Genomic DNA, 22,099 nt, shown 5'->3' with positions numbered 1-22,099 from the left:
AAAACGTTCAGGTAAGACCAACGTTCTTTATGAGCTCTAATATTTGGGAAATAATTATGCCATTATAATGCAAATAACAACTTTGCATTATACGGTTAAGTTATACAATAGGCAAGACATTAGGCAAAATTCAAGATCCATATTAAAACAATCTCTCTTTTAGGATAGAAATGAAGATCAACAAAAAAATTAAGATCTTTATACCATTAAAATATCCCTTTCAGATTTTTTAAATGTAATATTTAAAACTTCCTCTTAACTGATTGATAATATATTCAGTCAATGTTATAATAAATATTTTATGACTATACTGTTGCTTTTTGTCCATTTTTTTAATCTGCCTGGTTCCCTTTTTTTCATTTATATTGTAATGGAATAGTTTCTGTTCTTCTGTTGATCTTAATAGAAAAATAATACGATTTCAAAAATTCTCATTTCCTGTAAAGTCTTGGCCACCATATACAAGCCATATCATTGTTTTTGTATTTTAAAATCCTTCCAAGTGCCAGCTCATAATTTTCATTTTTTCTTTCTTCCAGACTACAGAATGCTTCCTCAATGTTGAGAAAGCGAAATCTAAGGATGAAAAAGAAATTGAAATGAAGCCAAAGAGAAAAAGAAAGGTAATTCCTCATTCATATTTTGAATGAATATTTAAAATCATACAGATTTTTTTATTTCATAAAAATGATTGTTTAAAATAATAAATGATATATTAACTAGTCTCAATATCATTTATATTTCTTCTGTCACTTTTCATTCTTCCTCTAGTTCAAAGAAAAATACTATTGTAGTCTAATCTAAAGTACTCTATCCAAAAATCCTATTCTAAATGGAACTGAACTTGGAATGTAATCTATATGTAAATTTGTGTATCTAATATAAAAACAAATATATTATTTTTCTATTAGTCATATTTTGCCATTCTTAGTTCAAAGCATCTCAAGGATGGCTGATATTTTATCTACATGTATTCCCAGGTGGTAGGATACAGACAACATTGTGTTGGTTTAAAATGAGGTGTCTAGATTAGACTTCCCAATTTGCATGCTTGGAAATTGGTTGCACTACTGACCATAACATGACTCAATGCATGGAAATCTAATGTGCACCTCATCCCCTTGTTAAAAAGTGATGTATCAAAGCTTCATTTGACCAAAAGCATGATGGGAAGCAGAAACAATATTGTATGGAATATTATGCCTTACAATTATTTATTTATATTCACCTTGATTATTTTTACAAATAATTCAAGGAAGTGAATATATCCAACAAATCTTCCTCCTCCTGGTAATTTAAGAAGAGTAAATATTAAAAAGCATTAAATAGCCATTTAGGGCAAGTAGGTGTTACCCAGCCAAATATATTTTGTCACCCTTATTGTTATGAGGTAGGCCCTAATATGTCTAATGTTTGGTCAAATTCACTCTTTGTCTTTCTTCAGTGGCGCTCAACGCCTCAGTCACTTGCCTATTCAGGCTGCAACCAAAGCTTTAAATAGACAGATCTTCAGGCAAAATCCACATGGCCTATGGAATTCAGTAGGGTTCATTAGTTGTCTAGGTAGGCCACCCTAACAGACCATGGCTCCCAGTACGGTTGGGTGATCTAGGTGAACCAGAGGACAACCCAAGACTGATCTCTCTATGGTAATGGCTGATGGTAATGTCTCCAATGTTAGATCGCGCTATAACTGTCCTGAGGCAAAAACCATATCTAATGTGTGACACACACACATACACCAGGTATACATTGGTTCCTATATTATTTTGAAAAAGTCCATGGTTGCCATGAATACAATAGATTCCTGAACCACGCCAGATTTGACATCAGTAGACCAACAACCTCAGCGTGGGAATAGAATCCAACAGCTGGTGCAGGGAGAATCCAGCAGAAGCAATAATCCCAACTGTTCTAGAAGATCCAACTTCTAGATCCAACAAGAGTCTCAATCCTGTTATCTGTGAAGCAGTCCCTAAACATTTTCATTGACACACAGGTAACAGTAGCGATCCATGGTATATGAGAAAGATTTGAGAAAGGGGTTGAAGAGATGCTGCCTAGAGAACCATCAGGTAGGAGTGGATATAATAGCTGGAGAAAGAGGCTCAGAAGGGACTTCTCAGGTCATAAAGGATACAAGGGGAGAGAGGACAGCTGATGTCGCAACGGCACAAGCGATCTTGGTGCTCCGAAATCGCAGTCGAATTTCTGCCGCTGGATGGTCCATTTGGATCTAAATCGTCCCGCAGAGACGGTGATTGAGAAGGGCACCTCCTGCTGCTCTCAGGAACACCGCAAAGTCCCTGAAAGATTCAGGAATAGCCCTTTTTTTCCGGCAACAGAAACACAGCTAATGAAGCTGCTGAAGTTAGGACAGTTCCGGAACGGGAAGAAAGCGGAAAGAGAAAGTGTGTCGAATTGGTGAGGAAATTTTATTATTAGAGGAACTGATTAACCAAGAAAAAAAATTAAGTTAAGTTAAGATTGAAGAAGAGAAGACTATAGGTGGCGAGATTGATCTGCATTGAATTTAGTGTGGTATCCAGTTTCTAATTTTTTTCTCACGGATGGAACTTTTGCAGGGGCTCCCTATTTTTTAAACTGAATGGATTAATTCTTTCTTCTTTTTTCACTTTTGCTTATACCTATGGATTAAAATTCTTTTTTTTTATAATGCTTGATTTGATTGGATTGTTTTTGATCTCCATTTAAGGTTTTATTTCTTTCTTAAGCTTGTAATATAAAAAAGATAATAAGAAGTATTATAAAGAGGGTTGTAACAACAGGAGGAAAAGCAGTTACACTGCCATTTAAAGGCTGGAGGCTGGATACATTGTTTTTTCTTCTTTCTCTTTGATCACTTGAGATTCAAGGTTATTTCAGTTTGTTTACTAACAGTGATAGTAGGAAGAGCACAAGTTGTTTATACAGGTGCCTTTTGGAAGTTCTATCACTAGCTATTGGAGGGAAGACAACATTTTGACTTGAAAGATAATAAATGAACTGTTTGAAGTTTATTAAAATAACATTGAACCCTATAGTGGCAGTGTCTGCAAAATTGAAAGAATGGCCCAGCAGGAAAAAGAAACTGTAACATTGCAAATGATTATGTTTGAAATTCAAAATCTATTAGTTGTGACAGAGAGAATTGAAAAGAGATTGGAGAATATAGAATACAAAACAGAAAAATCTGATGGACAAACTGAGGATGTTTACCAAATGAAGAAAGTGGAGGACAGAATTCAAAAGATGGAAGAAAAAAATGAGCAAAGAGATAAGAAAACTGTGGATACTGACAACAAAGTGAGTATGGTTGGTAATGGCAAGAGTGGAATATGGAAAGGGGAGATCGATGGATTGGAACTCTACCCCATACTTCAAAGCACAGAAGGAAAAGAGAGAAAAATTGACGGAGATAAGGAGAGAAATCTTGACAGAAGCACTAGCGATAACCAAAGATAAGCTGATGGAAAGAACAGATGTTGGTTTCAAGCTTTTATGAGATACGAAAGTAATAATATGTTGCCAAGAGAAGTTTATACAAGGTTTATTAAGAAAGTAACTAGAACATTAATGCTACAAATGGCAAGAGATATGAGACCGTACTATTACTGGAAAGATACAGGTTGATGCAATGAAAATGCATAATAAAAATTTAAGCTAAACTTAGTTTACTAGTATTATGTATAAAATGAAGCGACTTATCTAGAATATGTTATAAAGATGTATTGTGATTGGATGATCTTAGGATGATTTAATGGAATGTTATCATATAATCCTCTTCTAGATTTTGAATATTATATATAAAAGGATATAAAAACAATTATAGACAAATTAAAGTTGAGATGTAATAATTGTGATATACATGAATATAGGTGAATTTAAAATAGCGATTTGATACGAAAAGCAGGTGGTGACTATGGAAGAGATGCATGGAAATACTGTAACCAACACTTTCTACAATTTGTAATGGAAGATGTTTTTTATTTTATTTTTATGTTTGTTTGTCCTTGTTCAAAAACAAATAAAATTTGTTGTTTTTTTAAAGATACAAGGGGCGTTTTGTATTTTCAAACTTGCAAAATTGATGTCAACCTTCCCAGATATATAATACAGAAAACAGACCAGTCAAGCTACTTCTACTTTATTATAAGTCTGCATTAACAAAATTTTGTAAGTTTAAAAGCTGCTCTCCTCTAGGCACTTTGCAATTGTGAAGCACCTGACACTCTTAGGGAGTTCCCACTATGGTTTCTGGAAATAATTATTTTTCCCAGTAGGCACTTTCCCACGTCTGCATAATGGCAGAATCGGGAAAGCTGGTAACGGAAACATGGTAAGCAATTCAGAAAACATTTATTTGTGTGAATGAAAGAAAAGGGGAAGGCTGCACATTCTTCAGTCTATTCATGAAGATATGCATTGTTTATGTTTCATTTTTTATTAGGTCATTCATGTTATTTTGTCAAGAGTGAATCTATTTTTGTTGTTGTAAGCTACAACATTGTTCAAGTATTAGGATATAAATGGCTATAATTGACATGTTTCGAGCAAATGAAAAAAATTGCAATGTATTTATTAGCTCCAAACCATATAGATTATGCCTATTTTTTTCCTTTCCTTTTTTAGAAGAAAATTTCTGATCTTCTCACAGAAACTGTACCAAAGCCAGGTGTCCCAGCAGATGTACAAAAAATGCTCAATGAACATTTTGGAGCTAAACGTTCTGTGATTGAACTAGAAGAATTGAAACTGCCAGGTAATAAGGACAGTATCAGTGCAGTACTACTCAAGATATTATTTTTTTTAAAAACAGTTTGTAACAACATCTGTTTTTTATGAAGTATTATTTGTGTATGATTTCTGAGTATTGTTTGACAAAGACAAATAAACATACCTTCTGATAACTGCCAGACTTTTCAGTTTCAGATGTGATGTTTGTGTGAACTAATAACTCCATATGGACATGGAAATATGATGTCTATTTAGTTTTGACAGAACATTTATCATCAGCATAATCATAAAATTGTACCGGTCACTTATATAGGATTCTTAGTACAAGCATTCGTACTCATACCACAACTTTCACTATTTTATGCCTGGCAGCCGGGACTTCAAATTTTAAAAAAACCTTCTATGTAAATATAAACAAGGGCTTTTTAATTGATATTTTAAATTGATCTAATTGATTTAATTGATCAAAGTTTTAGAATCACTTAATTGAGGCATAGAATAAAATTTAAATTAGCAAAGCAAAGTAGAATTATTTTGTAACTAGAAGATGTGCAGCTAACTTGTGCCACCGTTTTGCACCTTAATGCACCGTAACACAATGTCTTAATCAGTGTCCTGTAATCAATTGCCTTATTATATTGCTATACAGAATCAATACCTGATTTCTATTAGCCTTTTTTTAGTACCCTATAGTGTGAGAAATCTTTGAATAAGATATTATTTTGTGGTAATAATCAATGAAAGAAATATTCACTGGTATTTCTATATGAAGAAAGAATAGAATAGAGTAGAATAGAATATATCTTTATTACATTCATAGACCAGCAATAGACATCACTTTTTACAATATATTTTTAAAAAATAGTACTGACATTAATAGTGGATAATAACATCCCTGTTAAGAAAATACATGTTCTCAAACTGTTGGGTCACTCCCTAATTTATGTGGGTGAAAAGCCGATAAGTATGTGAGTAAATATAATGTTCCAAAATTTGTTAGAGATATCTCCAAAAAATTGGTATAAGTTGACAGCTATAATTCTGTAACATATTTTTTTCTTGTGGACATTGCAGCAACCCAGAATTTTGCCACTGCATGCATTGTAGACGGGTTTGAGTCCTGGAGGAGAAAGCCTACATAAAAATTGTATGCCCTACCTGGCAATCTCTCTAGTAAAGGGAGAATATATGCTGATCTATAAACTCTGTATAACTCACAGTACAATAAAACTTGTGAGATATCTTCAACTTCTCCTTTACCATATATACATACCCGTTCTGCTATTGGTGTTCTCTTATACCTGCCTGAGGGGAGAATGTTAAATCTGGCTCTACATGAAAAAAAGATATGAATATCAAGAGAGTTATGGTAGAAGATTGTGATCTCCTTATATTTGCATAATTCATTATTATTATCCATGCTGACTTGCTAAATATATCATGGATTTATACTTTTATTCTGTTTTTAAATAAATTGTCCTGGAATGAAGATGAAGAACACTGTGTGAATAGCTGTTTTATTTACTTAACAAAATACTTTATAAATCACAGAACTGCCTGATTGAAAATGAGAAAAAGTTTTGGTATCACTAAATAATTCTCAAAATTAGCTGTTGGAAATATTCAAGAATGATTCCATGTAAAGTTTTATTATAGAGTTTCCCTGCAATGTTCATGGATATTGGAGAAGGAAGTCTACATCTTTTATTTTTATTTATCCTATGTATGTGTGGGTTTTTGTATTTAGACTGTTTTTAATCACTGAAGAAATCCCATTAAGAGAAGCAAGATAGCATACCTATGCAATATTGTTGCTGTGGGCTGATGATAGTTTGAAACTCACCTTGGATTTGGTGTTCTGGGTTGGGCTAGTGACTTAACAGTTTGCACATTCTATTTTGTTATAATGGTTAACCCTGGTTTCAAATGAGAAAGCTACAAAATATCTCATCACAAATACATCCAGTTCAGTAAAAATATCTTTAAGGATAATGGAGAGATAACTTTGAAAAGAATCTAAATTGGATTCAATATTGTTCCCATCGTTTAGTTAATCCACTTTAAAACTTTTTGTTATTAATTTTGGGTGCTTGCAAAATTCTGCTTTCTGAAAGAGCATTTTGCCTGGCTTACAACAAAGCAGCTTCCTGAAAATTTAATCCAAGGTCTTAGCTGTAGCATTAAGCAACAATAGTTGTCTATTATGGTTTCAGATTCCTGTTTCCTCCCTGCCAATGACCTCACCCACAGCTTTTCTTCCTACCTGAAAGAAAGTAAGTAGTAATTCTATGTCATTGTTTTCTTAAAAGGCTTAAAATAATTTGAGATAATATACGCACGTATGTTAATTGTGTGCTTATATTATGCTTTTTCAGAAAATGCTTACTTTATAGCATAAAGTATTATTCTGTCATATTGAACAATGTAGCTTCTAGTTTCATATGCTATATTTATAATGTAGATTGGATATAATTGAATGCTGCTCATCAAAAATCAAATAGGGAGAACAAACAATTTTAATAATTCCTCTGTTAAAGCTGAATTGAAAAATGGACTTAAATATATGTTTAATTTTGAAACACATTTCAAGTTTCATTGATGTTGCTTTATTTTCAGTTATACTAACAAATATCTATGAGAGTTTATAATAAATATTATGATAAAAACAATAATGAAAAAATGTCACCTTACTTACAGTCTCCAGTTAATTTGATGAGTCCAAGACAGAAGCTCTTATGATAAAATGGATGATCTCTGGGCCTTATGTAACTCTCAGCCACATCATACCTTCAAATTCCTGTCCATTCCTCTTTTTTGTAGAAGAAATAATATAATAATATAAACTTATTTGGTTTATATGATATTGGAGGTAAATCTTAGAGACTGATTAAGTTAGTGAGATGCCATTTTAGCAACATTATTGACTAAATAATGCTTGGGGTGTAGGTTGATTATATTGAGAGTATCATTTTAGAAAATAGGTAGTCTGAAGTTTATGACATATTGGAAGCGTGCTTTATGGAACCTTTCCACGACCATAGAACACTTATGGCTGTTATAAACCATTGTGCTGGCGCTCCCTTGTAGTCATGTGATCACGATCTGGGTGCTTGGCAATCTGTTAAGTGCCCACAATCATGTGCTTCCCATTTGCAATGTTCTCTGTCAGCTCCTCAGAATGTCAATGTGGAAGCCTGAAAATGTCATCCAAGTTTTTAGTTACAGCAAATAAGCAACAATAGTTATCTATTATGGCTTCAGTTGGCTAGAGAAACAGAGCTCAGTCCCTGATGATTTTGAGTACTATTTCTGCAACCTTCCAGAGAAGAGATGACATCTTCTCTTCCTGCAGGGTGCAGAAATGGAACTTTTATCCTGATGGTTTGAGCTCCATTTCTGCACTCCGCAAAAGTTTCCTTCCACACATGGAGGTGAGTTGAATTCTTTCTGCGGAGTGGAGAAACAGCTAACAATTTCAGCTCTGTTTCTCCACCCCACTGAAAGAATTCAGGTGCCTTCCATGCATGGAAGCGGAGCTGAATTCAATCAACAGACTCCCTGATTCTCAATCAGAGAAGAGGATGCCAAAAATAATGAAAAAAAGCAGAAAGCAAAGGGGCAGTGTGATACAGTAATCAGTATGAAGTTCTCCAGGTGGATGAGAGATGCCCTAGGATGGTGATGACGAACCTTTTTGGCACAAAGTGCTGAAAAGTTCACGCGGAAATGTTGCCACACTCCGGAAAAGCCGAATTTCCTGGTTCTAGCGCACATGAACGCCCGCTGTGAATGTGAAGGACAGCTGATTGTCGCTTGTGCATGCGCACCCGGAAGACAAAAAGACAAGGCTGCGCATGCCAAGAGACATGGCTTCATGTGCCACTTTGGCCACACGCGCCATAGGTTCGCCAGCACAGCCTAGGAGGCCCAGCACAGGTCACCTGCACATGTCTCTGAAAATGCTTGGATTTTGGCAGGGAGGATTTTTCAGCTCCTGAGTATCTTCCATTCCCCCGAGTCACCTCGCAGCCCTTACTCTATTCACTTAATGACCTATATGATCACTGATGACCATATCCAGGAGTGCCAGGATTGCAGTCATTGAACAAAGCAGTCACATGGGTAGTCACATGATATCTTATTTAATGACTGCTTCACTTAACAATCTAGATACCAGGCTCAATTGCACTTGTAAATTGAGAACTACCTGTGAAAGATATGCCTCTTTAAGACTGCAGGGGCTGGGACTACATGTTCTCTAAGACTCCTTCCAATTTTTATATTTCATCTCTCTTAAGATATAGTTTTAATAGAATAAAGATTCCTAACCATAGTTATTGCATACTTAAATAGCAGATTTATCCAAATACATTTGTAGAGGTCTTCAGTTGGAAGCTATTATACATTATATGTTTGACTTAATTTGTATCGTGGGTATTTTATCTTCTTTTGGCACATCCCAGTGACAAAAAATGTAAACTGCTTACAGAATTTTAGACAGTTATATTAATGTCAAATAGCCTGGTGAAATTACTCTTAAGAAAGTTGGCATTATTTGACAATAGTTTATGCAATGAACAATCTGATTATAGCCAAGGTATTAGCAGGATTGAGCAAGAGTTTGTATTTTCTAGAAATTTTGTGACAATGTTATAGCTTTGCTCTGTGGGCTTCATGTTATGTTCTACCCTAACAATATTTGTGTCTTTTTTTTCTTGCATGACTATACATTGGCCACTTTTTAACGTAAACCACTGGAATTTGAAGAGTTGGGATTGTATTGTATAGTATAGAATATTCTATAATAATATTATAGAATATTATCTTCTATTTGTCATCTATCTTTATTTAATTTATCTATTAATATGTATACTTACCTTTGCTAGTTGTTTTCTTGTTTAATTCAATAGTATTTTCCTTTTTTTTTCTTTTATGTGTTCAAGAGTATGGCAAACTATTATTTAGGATGCACTTTCATTTCTTATTACAGAATATATCAAAAGTCAGGCAGGCCTTATAAACATATTATATAAATAATATTAAATGTTCAAATGTGTGACCAATTTCTTCCTAATATTTCCTTACTTGATTGATACAAGATATTTGAACATTCCTTAGTACAGTAACGTTAATGAAGTTAATGAAACATTGTGATTGGCCTCTGGTTTCTGGCTTTTGGTACACCCTGTATATCTACTTTTAAAATAAAGAAGCTGTTATGTGATTCCTTTATTTAGGACATTAGTTACTTTGTGTAGACACAGGCTGTGCTCCATTAGCAGACCACCTCACTGTTTTCTAATATAATGTCACATTACCGCATTAATTGAATCTTTGTTTTTCACATTTCAGTCTGTCCTAAATGGGCAAAGCTCCATAAAAACCACACAGAGAAGTCATCAGTGGTGATGCTGGTGATTTGCAGCTCTGCTCTCCGGTGTCTGGAGCTCATCAGGTATCTTGTTTGCCATTGGGGAGAATCCTTTCTAAGGGTTTCCCCAAAACCACCAAATTAAAGGGACAATTAGGGCACTGAGTTTTCTCAATCACTATTGGTAATAGGATGGGGTCATTCTCTAAATCCTGGTCTCACAATACTTGGGAAACATACTGGTATAGTCCCAGCCTATTTTTTAAAAATAAAACATGATTCGTATATGCAAAAGATTAATTCAGGGGATGAAATAATAAATGCATCCTAGTCAATTGCATCTTAATCAAGTCAGGTGACATTAGCTATCAGTAGGCTGTGTGAAAAGCTTGAAAGAAGCAGCTGCAAGATGTCTTGGCTTAGCTCCCACTTGCATGAATCTTCAGGATCTGAACCTCAACCTTCTTGCACCCAGAACAAAAATATTCCCTTTTCCTCCTGGCTGGAAAAAAAAACCATAAGTATGGTTTTCAAGTTACAGAATGGAATTATATATATTTTTATGTTTTCATTTTCTTTTGGATAAATTTGGTGTTCTAATTTTAGTGCAAAAATTCCATCGTTTTCATGTTTTCAATTTTCTTTTATTAACAGTATCTTCTTTCTTAGATCAATGGCAACGTTCAAAGGAGATGGGAGAGTTATGAAATTATTTGCAAAACATTTAAAGGTAAGTAGAGTCAAAGGAAAGTACTATCATTTTATCTAAATAGAAATATATTTTGTGCAAGAATATGTCAGCCCCCCACGCCAGGTGGTCCGGCCTGCCATTCACTTGGGGGCCCCGAGGGAAGACTGAGTATCTCCACGCAGGAGGGGATTATTCTACCGCCGCGGCAGACACCCGACTCCCAGCTGATAGTTTGAACTGTTGTTTGGATTCGGAGAATGCGAACAGAGCTGATCTCAGCATCTGTGCATGGGACAAGCCTACATTCCAATTAAGCCTGCAGGAGCTATTGGGGGCGTGCCAAGGGGGTAGGGAGGAGCCGTGGTAACCCTTAAATGGTGGAGGGGAGCACTCAGCAGTAGCTCTGAATTCCATTCACTCTAGTGTTTCACTGGGTGATGGTTAGAATGTGCCAATGCGTCAAGAAGAACAATACAATGTACAAATTACGTGTAGGTTTGTTTATTCCTTGTTTGCCAAACCAGAACCTGACAATATGTATATAGTCTTCTTTCCTTCCTTCCTCCTTCCCTCCTATTTTTCCTTTTAAGGAGTGCATGGATTACCATAATTGCTTGATGTCTGGCATAGAACATCTAAGCTCTAAAAAAATACATAATATTTCATTTGCCAAGGAAGCATAAATTTGAAAAAAGACAACATGCATACATCATTCTGCATAGTGTAAAATCTTTGGAGCAGGGGAACTGAGAAACAATTTGCGTTCAGACATAAAAAATCAGCAATTACATTGAAACAAGCCGACAAGCCATTGGGCCATCCCATAAAGTAGATCTGGCTCAATTATAGATTTTGGGCTTTGCTGTATTGTTTCTCCATGGAACTATGAATTTCTATAGAGAATTGTCATGTAGTACACCTTTGAGCCTTTTAGAGAAAAGAAGAAATGGTTATAATTAAGTTTCTTGTCTCCTGATCTACCTTTTCCCCCTTTTGCTTTCTTGAAATAGATACACGAACAAATGCAAATGCTGGAAAAAGATGTTGTACATGTGGGAGTTGGGACACCTGGAAGGATAAAAGCACTAATACAACAAGGTAGAATGTTACAGCCTAACTTGAAGTTATGTGAAAATGAAGCATAATTATTTTTCAACTATTCCCATCATAGGAAGAATTTTAAAAAGTTAAGAATTACTGAAATAAAATGGGTATAGAAGCTGCTGCGCACAAGATGTTAAGTAAATTCATTAAAGCAGTGTCATGACACAAACCCTGTCCCTTTTGTGTGTGCAATCGTATCACTTAATGCCCATCTAGAAGACCATCCAGAAACTTTAACTGGTGCAGAATATAGCAGCGCATACAGTAATGGAACCCCTAGGCTTATTCGTTTAACGTTTCTGTTGCGTAAGCTACACTGAGTGCCAATTTCTTTCCAGATACTATTCAAGATGCTGGTCATCACCTTTAAAGCCCTGTATAATGAATGGACAGGCTACCTGTGGGACCAGGACATCTACCTGGTCCCTTCCCCCAAATATTGTCTTCTGATTGGAACCAGGAAGCACGGTTTTTCTGTCGTAGCCCCTGTCCTATGGAACACCCCTCCCCCAGAAATTGTGCAGGCCTCCACCTTTTTAGCCTTCCGTAAGACTAAAAGTCCTGGCTTTTCCTCCTTTTGTGTCAAAATGGGAAGATTTCATACTCAGAAGCTGAACAGGATCTTTGCTTTAAACAGCTGAGATGGACAGGCCTAAATGTGCAAAAGCTATCTGCCTTGGAATTGAACAGCAACAAAAGAACTCTTAAGAATCATTTTGGCATGCAGATGTTCTGTTCTCAATAGCCATCTTTTCCTTTCTCCTCAGAAGGCCTTAAGCTGACTTCCTTGAAATATTTTATCTTAGACTGGAACCATAGGGATCAGAAATTAAGAAGATTAATTGACATCCCAGAGGTACAAACTTTTGTCTGTGCATGTTGCTTGTTGGGTGCTGATGGTGACATTTTATAGTTTACACTATAGACCAGAGCTGTCAAACTGGCATCGTCACAGCGTTGTCACATGATGCATTGCAACTTTCCCTCCCTTCGCTAAACTGGGTGTGGGAGTGGCCAGTGTGTGACGCATCCGGCTTGCGGGCTGCGAGTTTGACACCCCTGCTCTAGATTTTTAAGAGAAGGGAGCAGTGACGTGCAGTGAGGTTTATGGCTGGTGAGGCTGATGACGTCATCAGTGCGAGCCGCGGTCCCTTTCATGTTGACTCAGGAAGGAGGGGAATGGGACCACGTGTGCAGGAGGCTAGCGCTGAGGAGCCTCCTGCACACATGGTCCCATTTCCCTCCTTCCTGAGTGACTGATTTTTTTTTAAAAAAAGGGCATCCTAAAAAGCTGGGGGGGGGGGGAAGAGACTTGTAAAGGATTAGTCATATAACCTGAATGCCAAGCTGACTTAAGCACTCTATAATAAACACCCCAATGACCTCATACTGGAGATAGACCAGGCAATCCTGGGTTCCGGCATTAATTTAACCATCTGAATATATGGAGAAGGCTGGCTCCTGACCTCTCTGAAACTGGATTACCATGGAATAAAAAAACCGCTTTCCTCCCAAAAATCCCTTCTGCGCCAGCCGACATTAGAAACAGCGGAAGGTTTCTCTTTCCCGGATTCGATTGCACAATGAAAGCCCCATGGAGGACTCGGGTGTCTCTTTGGCCCCCCTGCGGACACGCCCAGAGCAGGCGTGCAAGCCCAGGGTCTGTTTGCCAAGTCAGAGCTCTCTTTCCGAGCCGTACAAGGCGAACGGGGAAGGGGAAGGAAACGGGGCCAAGAACTTCGCCGCCCCAAAGTCCCACAAAATGGAAGCCTTCCTCCGTCCCAAAACTGTGGCACTTACCTCCCGCAAAGCCAGGGGCCTCCGCCCGCCTCTTCAGCTTCGCTTCCTCCCTCCTCCGCAAGGCATCACCTGCTTGCATTGGCCACCGTCTCCCCCAGCGCCGCTCGCTGCCTTCACGGGCTCCCCCCTCCCCCTGACTCAGGAAGGAGGGGAATGGGACCACGTGTGCAGGAGGCTGAGGCTGCCTCAGCCTCCTGCACACGTGGTCCCATTCCCCGCCTTCCTGAGTCAACATGAAGGGGACCATGGCTCACGCTCTGCGGTCCCACGGCTTGCGCTCTGCGGTCTTCTTCATGTTGGCTCAGGAAGGCGGGGAAGGGGACCACGTGTGCAGAAGGCTGAGGCTAGAGGAGCCTCCTGCACACGTGGTCCCATTCCCGGACTATGTGTGCAGAAGGATCCTCAGCACCTTTTCCCTTTCCCCCCTTTTTTTATTTTCATGATGAGAGCGGTGAGGCTCTGCCTCCCCTGCCTCTCCTGACCCCACGTCACTGGAAGGGAGGTAGAATTTTATACATTCCAAATTGAAAATATGCTTTGTTTATAATTGTTGTTACAGATTATAAGCCTATTTCACATATAATAGAAACACAAACCTATATTTATCATTTCTAGTCTACATAACAAAAGTTGCAGCCAGCTGTTCATTGACTGATAATCAATTGACTTATCATCATCAACATTTGCACCAAACCCACTTCTCACAACTCCTGGCAGATAGCAAGTTTTTATCTTGAATCAATCAAATTACCATAATTTAAATCTAAATAATAAAACATTTTTTTTATAAAAAAAGCCAAAATAAATAAAGATAGCGATGCAACATAAGGATGTCAAGCCACAAGTGATTTACAAAAAAAAATTAAGTCTGTACAGCTCTCTAGGATATTAAAGGTAAGGGGCCAGTTTTTGAGGGAAAGCCTACGCATATCAGAATAATCTGATCTGAACTCATCAACAATAGTGATACTTTAGTTCCTTATTCTCAAATTGTACAGAGATTGTAGATCATAGCTGATCATAAAAGAGATCTAGAAATCATTTAGAAAATCTTTGGCTGATTTGCTGATAAGGATTTCTGATTTTCAAATCCTAACTTCTATCTAAAGAGTGAGTTTTTAAAAATGTATTATACAACTAATACAACTAATCTTGTACTTAAGAAATAAACTTCAGTGATAAAACAAGACATCTGAATATAAAGTTTCCATGCAGGATAACTAAAATAGGTTACATTATTATTATTGCAATTAATTAATACAATTTCATAAATTTAATTATTTTTAAAAGAACAATAATATAAAAAATAAATTGAAAAATCCCTCATTTATATACAAACATATATAAAACTCTTTTCCTATAATAATGGAAATCATCTAGTAGGGTCTACAAAAATGTCAAAAACTAAAGAGAGAATATGCCCCCTTGTGGCCTTTTTTCAAATGTGAAATTTACATATTAGCTCCTGCAGTTAATAAAACATCTATTAAAAAGATGCTGGTGTCTGCAGAGATATGTCCTTATAGCAATAACTGTGGCTTTTCCTTTTTTCTGAATGTTTTTCATTTTTAAAAAGTTACATTGATTTTATTTATTACATTTATTCTTTACTGCACAGAACTCATCAGCTTTATGGAATATGGAAACCATCCATAGCAAAATAAAAGTAATAAAATCCTAACGATCTAAAAAAAAATCCAAAACCAGGGGTCATTCCTCAAATTCCAAAACAGCCTTCGTCAAGGTTGAAACTTTAATGGGATGCTATTTCAGAGGATCGGAATTCTTCAGAAAAGCAGTACCTCTGAGCTCTTCCAAATTTGAGATTCCTCAAAGCAGTCAGGCTAATTCTGAATGTAAGCTGATGCTAAGCTATAAAGAACATTCTATAGGTAAAACCAATACTTGAAATTGTACCCAGACTCTTATAGAAAGTTAATGCAGGGCCCATGGCACACAAGTAATGGGCTTCCATTAGTGAACACCAGTAGGTACCTAACTGCTGCATATTAGACCAAGTAAAGCTTCCAAGTGGTCTTTAAAGGCAGCCAGCTGTGGCACATTTCATAGTAATCTAAGGAAGTAATGATGAGGCCATGAGTTGTAGTACAAAGGTTCTTGCATAAAAGTAGGGCTGCAAATGGCATATTAGCTTGCTGCAGAGGTGGTATTCAGCAGGTTCTGACCAGTTCTGGAGAACCGGTAACGGAAATTTTAAGTAGTTTCCACCTCTGTCTGTCCCCCCCCCCCAAATCTATTCTCTGCCTCCCGAGTCCCAGCTGATCTGGAGGAAATGGGGATTTTGCAGTAACCTTCCCCTGGAGTGGAGTGGGAATGGGGATTTTACAGTATCCTTCCCTGCCACACCCATCAAGCCACGCCATGCCCATCAAGCCACGCCCATAGAACTGGTAGTAAAAAAAATTGAATCCCACCACTACTATGCTGGTCTCCTTGCCTTTCTGTTCTGTTAGGAGCCATAAATCCAAGAGGGCACTCAGATACAGACTTGCCTCTTCAGTGGTAGCACTTCCTCCCAAGATACATCACTCTCAAAGGATCTTCCTCACCCAGACCCTCACTTACCCATCTTTTCCCATTAAGGCTCAGTCTCCTGTCACTGGGACAAGACCTAACAAGTTCACAAACACAACCTGGGATAGAGCATTTAGCTGACCTGGGTGACACTTATTTTGCACCAAATTCTTTTTAATGAGCAGCAAAGTATGGCAGTAACTCCACTAGAAATTGGTTTGAATTAACTTCTTTCTTGATAATACATAATTGTTACTCACTCAGTTAAAATTAGAAAAGATTTTCTAAAACTTCAAACAAGTATATTAAATTTTCTTCTCAAACAAGTTCAAGAATTTTTACAGAGAAATTTAAATAATGGTATAGTTAAGATACTGGCTTAGAATAGTTAATTAGTAAATGATTAGCTGCAGGTTTGATCTATTATTCATGCTAACTAACGCTTAGTACTTCATATCTAAATATTTATAGGAGCTCTTATGCAAATATTAAAATGGGAGAACTAAGTTTTTAGCTCTGCATGCTTAAATTTGTAAAAAAAAGGCTGCACTAATTGTAATGCTGATATTTTTTTTCAGATTAAAAAAGAAACAATTGAACTTCTAGAAATGGAATTAATCAAGCGATGCAGAAATGGCTCTGTGAAATTAGGACTCTTTTAATGATTATTTCTGCAGTCATTCTATCATCTGTTGGCCTCTGCTGTATTGAGCTGCCTTTGAAAGATATTGTGCACAAAGCTGAAGATGTGTGACAGATCCTTTTGTCATCCACCATTCTTTTGTAATAAAACAGTATTTTATGTGAAGATCTCCACTTTAATTTTTTTCAAATTTCTATCATGGAAGGCCTAAGAGTTGTTTTAAAATTCCATACCTAAGAGAAATTAATTGAAATAATTAGAAAACATGATTCAAATAGTATGTCTGCTACAAGACAAGCCATCTTAGCTGCAATGTGTCCCCATTCCATCTGCAACACAATAAAAAATAGCTTGCCTTGAAAAATTGTTGTGCTAGAGAAACATTCCTATCACATATAGGAAAATATGCTAGATCTGTTGTCATCTTCACAATGTTGTTGTAATCCAGTTTCCCTCAAAATTCAATCGCTATGAAACCCCCTAAGAATAATTTCTTGTCATGCTCCTTTCCATTGGGAAAAATATGTATGTATGTACATGTATTATGTCCTAGCAATTAGAAGACACTCGATACAGAATGAAAAGTGTTAGTTTTGTTGAGCTATCCAGTATCAGCAAGCGTAAAAAAGGAGTTCAGTTTTTTTTAAAAATGTTTCCTGCTTTACGCTATGCAAGGCTTTTTTTTTTTTACAGAATAAACATCCCACATTGCATTTGTGCATTTTATTTTAAGTTACATTTAAAATTGTTATAGATATTACCTAATTATAGCAACATATATAAAAACAGTATGCTGAGCAGTGGTGGGTTACTAACTGGTTTACTACCGGTTTGTTCATGCTCGCGAGTGGGGGGTGGAGCGTCTACCAATTCAGCCGAATTGGGCCAATCCGGCAGCAACCCATCTCTGATGCTGAGGTAAGAACATGCAGAGGTAACAAAGTACATTCTAAGAAAATAATCACCCATGACTATGTGCATTCATTCTTCCCTGAACTATAGCAATGACCACTCTGCACATTTAGAATTCATTTATGAGGTAGAGTGTTAACTTGTAAGAATTAAAAATGTAAGTATTTTGCAAGAAGGTTGTTTGTGCCAATATGTAGGAATCAGCATTAGTACCTAAAAAGTGGTGCTGTAATTTAAGAACGCTATTTACGTCTGACATACACTGTATACTGTATTTATACATTTCCATTTCTCATCTATCTTCTTATACGATGTTGTAACATTTGATGTGAAAAGCTTTTATGAACATAAAAGGAAGGTCCGCTTGGTTGTACATTGTAAATAAGCTAAGGCTAATGGCCTGAATATATGTCATACTTCCAATTAGACACTTTCTATAAATGTATGTATAATTCTAGTAAGAAATCGGAAAGCAGCCTTACAGTGGCATTTGTGATATTTTGTAGTCATTTATGGGAAATCTCACATATGCAAAATTTTTGCGTGGTATGCACGCATGTAGCCATTTTAATTGGCTTAGATTAAAAATCTTTTTTAAAAAATATAACTAAAATTTCAGCAGACAGGTTTCAGAAGACTCAGTATTATCTATCAAACCTAGGTTATTTTATTTCATTAGGCCCTGGGAAGTTGGCTGAAATGTTTTTTCTCCTTATTTAATGACAAACTTGATGCCGTTTTGACCTTTTAGGTAGTATAACTAAGCATATAGTTATTTTTAATGTCAATCTATTAATACTGTTAATAAATATATACAGTATAAGTAAGAATAATTATAATGAAATATTAACGCATCAATATTCGATCTGAATCATTAAACGCATCCACACAATTTAGTTTGAAGAACTTAGATTCCAATTCCAGTTGTAAACCAAGGTTAGACATGAAATTTATAACTGATAACTGCAAAACAGTCATTATCACTTAAGTCTTTGAGTTACTTTCCTTGTCTTTTCCTTCTAGAAACATGTTTCTAGAACAATAACAGGAAGAATTAAATGATATGCTATCAGCAACTGTCTCTGTTATAACCACATGCTACACCCATAGCATTCCAATATGATTTGGTGTAAAATGGCAAATAAGTCTATTAACAGCAGCAGAATGGAGCTTACAGGACAAAAAGTAACAAATGGAAGATCATTAAAGAATTCTTCTTAGAATTAAGAAGAAATTTCCCGACAGTGAGAAAAATTAATCAGTGGAATGGCTTGTTGTGGGTGCTCCATCACTGAATATTTTCAAGAAGAGGATGGACAATCATTTTATAGAGCGGTAAAAATTCTCCTGCAAGAGTAGAACAGTTAAGAGTAGAAAACCTCCCACATTATATTCACACACAAATTTCTTTCGTCCATTCTGGCAGTTATTTTACTCACATGAGTTGGAAAGAATCACATAAAAGAATGAATACAAAGAATATGTGGAAGTATAAAATCTATACATCACTTGTTCTCACACATTGAGCACTTAAGAGTACCATAATTACAGAATAAAAAATAATTTACATATAATTTGTATAAATAAAAACATGAGAATGAAGTAAGGCACAAGAGAAAATTTCTATGGAATTGAAATGAAACATAATTTTATATTACACAGCTGTGATTGTCATGATTAAATTTACCAGTGAGCTAACTTAAGATATTGTGTATTTAGCAACACTATACATAATAGTCTTTTGACTTATACATTCACAACACATTTAAAAGTCCATAAAACTGGGCTATTGCATATTAAAGGATATTCCATTTTGTCATCATTACAGTGCTGATAAATACAGTCTAAAACAGCACTTTTTCATGTGCTTTCTTGATACATAAACATGGTAAAAAGGAAAATGCATTTGCAATGTAATACAGGTTTGTGTTCAATTCTTTTCTTTGTACATAAGGTCACTAATTAATTCAAATATATACATTTCGAGAAAGACAATTACAAGATTTAGTACCTTTAATTCTAAGCTAAACACATAACTTTGAACTTTCAAAATGATCAGCTCATTAACAATAATTTAAATCTCAGTCTACATCAAGCAGCAGTTTCTAATTTGTTTGCCACATTTTAATGTAATTGACAACAGAATTCACAATTTAAAAGCTACTATTTTCTCAAGGCATAAAGGTATTTAAAAACACTTGGAAAAACAAGCTTTACATTTGTAAATGTATGAAAATCCTGACCTGTATTTGTAAATGTATGCACAAAATATTGATGTGCTTGTTATACCTTTCAATATAAAAAAGTTCATCTTCAAGGCCTACAGTTTTATTACTATAGAAGAAAGCCACAATATGGTGGGTAGGTGGCTATTTTTTATAAACTATATTCTTAGCTGAAAAGATTACACCTGCAGCTAATAAAATCCTCCATAATTCTTTCTGTGGTCTAATATTAATTTAACAATATTTATATTATACTTCGGATGCCTTAAATCACTAATGTACCTACTCAAAATAGCCCTGCAACATAGATTGATTCTTATGCCCACTTTGCACCTGGGAAACCTGAGGCTGAAAAAGAAAGCTACCTAGTGAATATGTAAGAGGACCAAATCTGAAATCCATCATTTACTATGGATAGAAAGCTTTAGTGCAAATTCCAGCTTTAGGGAATCTACATCCAGTAAATGAAAAATACTAGACAGTATTTCACATGAACAGAAGAACGGTATTTAAATGAAGTTACTCTCTTGAGTGACCAGAAAAGAATGATTACTTTGATATGTTTTTTCCGGTACCTCTTATTTACCAATTTATTTATAGAACTTTGTTTATTCATTGCAGAAATCAATTTCATAAATACTTTCTAAAAATGACAGTTTTGTGTGTAGTTTGCTTTACAGTACTATGAATATCCTTATAAATTGTTAATCAGACTGTTAGTAATATCAATGACTTCAGAAAGTAATAAAACGCTACCTTTCTTCGGCCCATCCGCCCTATCGAATGATTATTGATGAGACTAAATGACTTATGTATTCACACTAATTAGGCACAGATTAAACTTTATGTGCCTATCCGGGAATGCAGCGGCCATCAGTAGTGAATTACAAGTTTTTCATCACCTGTACAAGAAAGCAGTAGTTGTATATTGGCCCCTCAAAAGAGCAACACACACATTGTTCTGGGCCTATGTTGTCATGGTTTTCTTCAACACAACAGTCTGACCTTTTTCTCTACTGATTTAATTTGTAGAAAACTTAACTTATATCTTCTTTATTGTCTGTGGAGTGTGGCATATTCTGCGGTATCTGGTATACCAATTCATTTGGAAGGCTCAGTCCTGGCATCCCCTTAGGTGTATCGTAGAGCATGTGTGTGGCTGATAATGAACTATCTGCCCTAGAAAGAAGTTTATTATAAGTTCCCACTAACGGAGGAGCTTGATTCCCTGAAGCTTTGAAGGTAGATACAGAAGCAATGCCTGGAGAAGGTGCAGGATGCCCTGACATACCCATCACTATGGGTATCGCATATTCTGGTCCGGTAACTGGGAGCGGTTCAGCGTAGGCATGATATATTTCTTGTTCTGAGGTGTTTGAAGAATCCTTATCTGCATAACTTGCTTCCTTTCCCTCCTCACGTTTAAAAGCTGACTTTTGATTAAGTGTGCCAACAATTCCTCCTACAAGTGGTTGGGCATACTCTGTTGAAGAGAGCCAAAAGTGAATTTCTAAACCTCTCAATACACAGAAAAAAGTCCCTACAGCATTTGAAGCATAAGATGACCAGCCTATTCACAAGGCACACTTAAAAAGATAATCTCAGAAATAGATGAGGATGACATTGTACCTGTACAAAATGATCTGTTTGTCATCCTTTAACTTTGAAAGGAATCAGAAACTGTGGCACTGATTTTTAATAAAATTTTAATAACCTCAAGAATACCTATAGGGACAATACAGTATTTTCTTTTATAAACCCACCACCACAATACAATAAATCAAAGAGATACTTTTATCTACATGTAGTCCCTGGTTTAGGACTGGTTGCTTAGCAACCACTCAAAGTTCCTCCTTAGGGATACTTATGACCCAGATTTGAAGTTCCAATAGCTATCTCAACTCATGGTCACATGAGCACATTTCAGGCACTGGGCAACTGGCTCACATTTATGGCTAATGCAGCTTCCTGTGGTCATGCATCCATGATTTATTTATATTTTCTGTTGGAATTATTTTTTGTTGTGGCATTTACTTCTGATGGATAAAGGATTTGCTTAACAACTGTCACATTTATTTTAC

The 22,099-nt window shown here is 36.1% G+C and overlaps 2 protein-coding genes across 5 annotated transcripts in view; one reads left to right on the top strand and one right to left on the bottom strand.

Moving 5' to 3' along the window:
* The window catches only part of CMSS1 (cms1 ribosomal small subunit homolog), a 169,527-nt gene extending 152,478 nt beyond the window's left edge, over nucleotides 1-17,049 (top strand). For 2 of the 3 annotated variants that reach the window (XM_081952080.1, XM_081952081.1), the window contains exons 3-10: nucleotides 540-623; nucleotides 4,633-4,762; nucleotides 6,951-7,010; nucleotides 10,090-10,192; nucleotides 10,778-10,838; nucleotides 11,810-11,897; nucleotides 12,671-12,759; nucleotides 16,817-17,049. In XM_081952080.1, the coding sequence (XP_081808206.1) occupies nucleotides 540-623; nucleotides 4,633-4,762; nucleotides 6,951-7,010; nucleotides 10,090-10,192; nucleotides 10,778-10,838; nucleotides 11,810-11,897; nucleotides 12,671-12,759; nucleotides 16,817-16,900 (699 nt within the window). In that variant the 3' untranslated portion in view covers nucleotides 16,901-17,049. Of the gene's footprint in view, nucleotides 1-539; nucleotides 624-4,632; nucleotides 4,763-6,950; nucleotides 7,011-10,089; nucleotides 10,193-10,777; nucleotides 10,839-11,809; nucleotides 11,898-12,670; nucleotides 12,760-15,321; nucleotides 15,560-16,816 lie in introns of all 3 variants that reach the window. The other variant, XR_014175306.1, reaches the window with a different exon arrangement.
* Nucleotides 17,050-19,065: 2,016 nt separating this feature from the next.
* Nucleotides 19,066-22,099, bottom strand: part of DCBLD2 (discoidin, CUB and LCCL domain containing 2) — a 33,878-nt gene continuing 30,844 nt past the window's right edge. The window contains exon 17 of one of the 2 annotated variants that reach the window (XM_081952078.1): nucleotides 19,066-21,501. In XM_081952078.1, coding sequence (XP_081808204.1) covers nucleotides 21,056-21,501 — 446 coding nt within the window. In that variant the 3' untranslated portion in view covers nucleotides 19,066-21,055. The remainder of the gene's footprint in view (nucleotides 21,502-22,099) is intronic. The other variant, XM_081952079.1, reaches the window with a different exon arrangement.

Source organism: Natrix helvetica (assembly GCF_964273705.1).
Source record: "Natrix helvetica genome assembly, chromosome: 4".
Taxonomy (NCBI): Eukaryota; Metazoa; Chordata; class Lepidosauria; order Squamata; family Natricidae; genus Natrix; species Natrix helvetica.
This window is presented reverse-complemented; position numbering and strand designations above follow the sequence as displayed.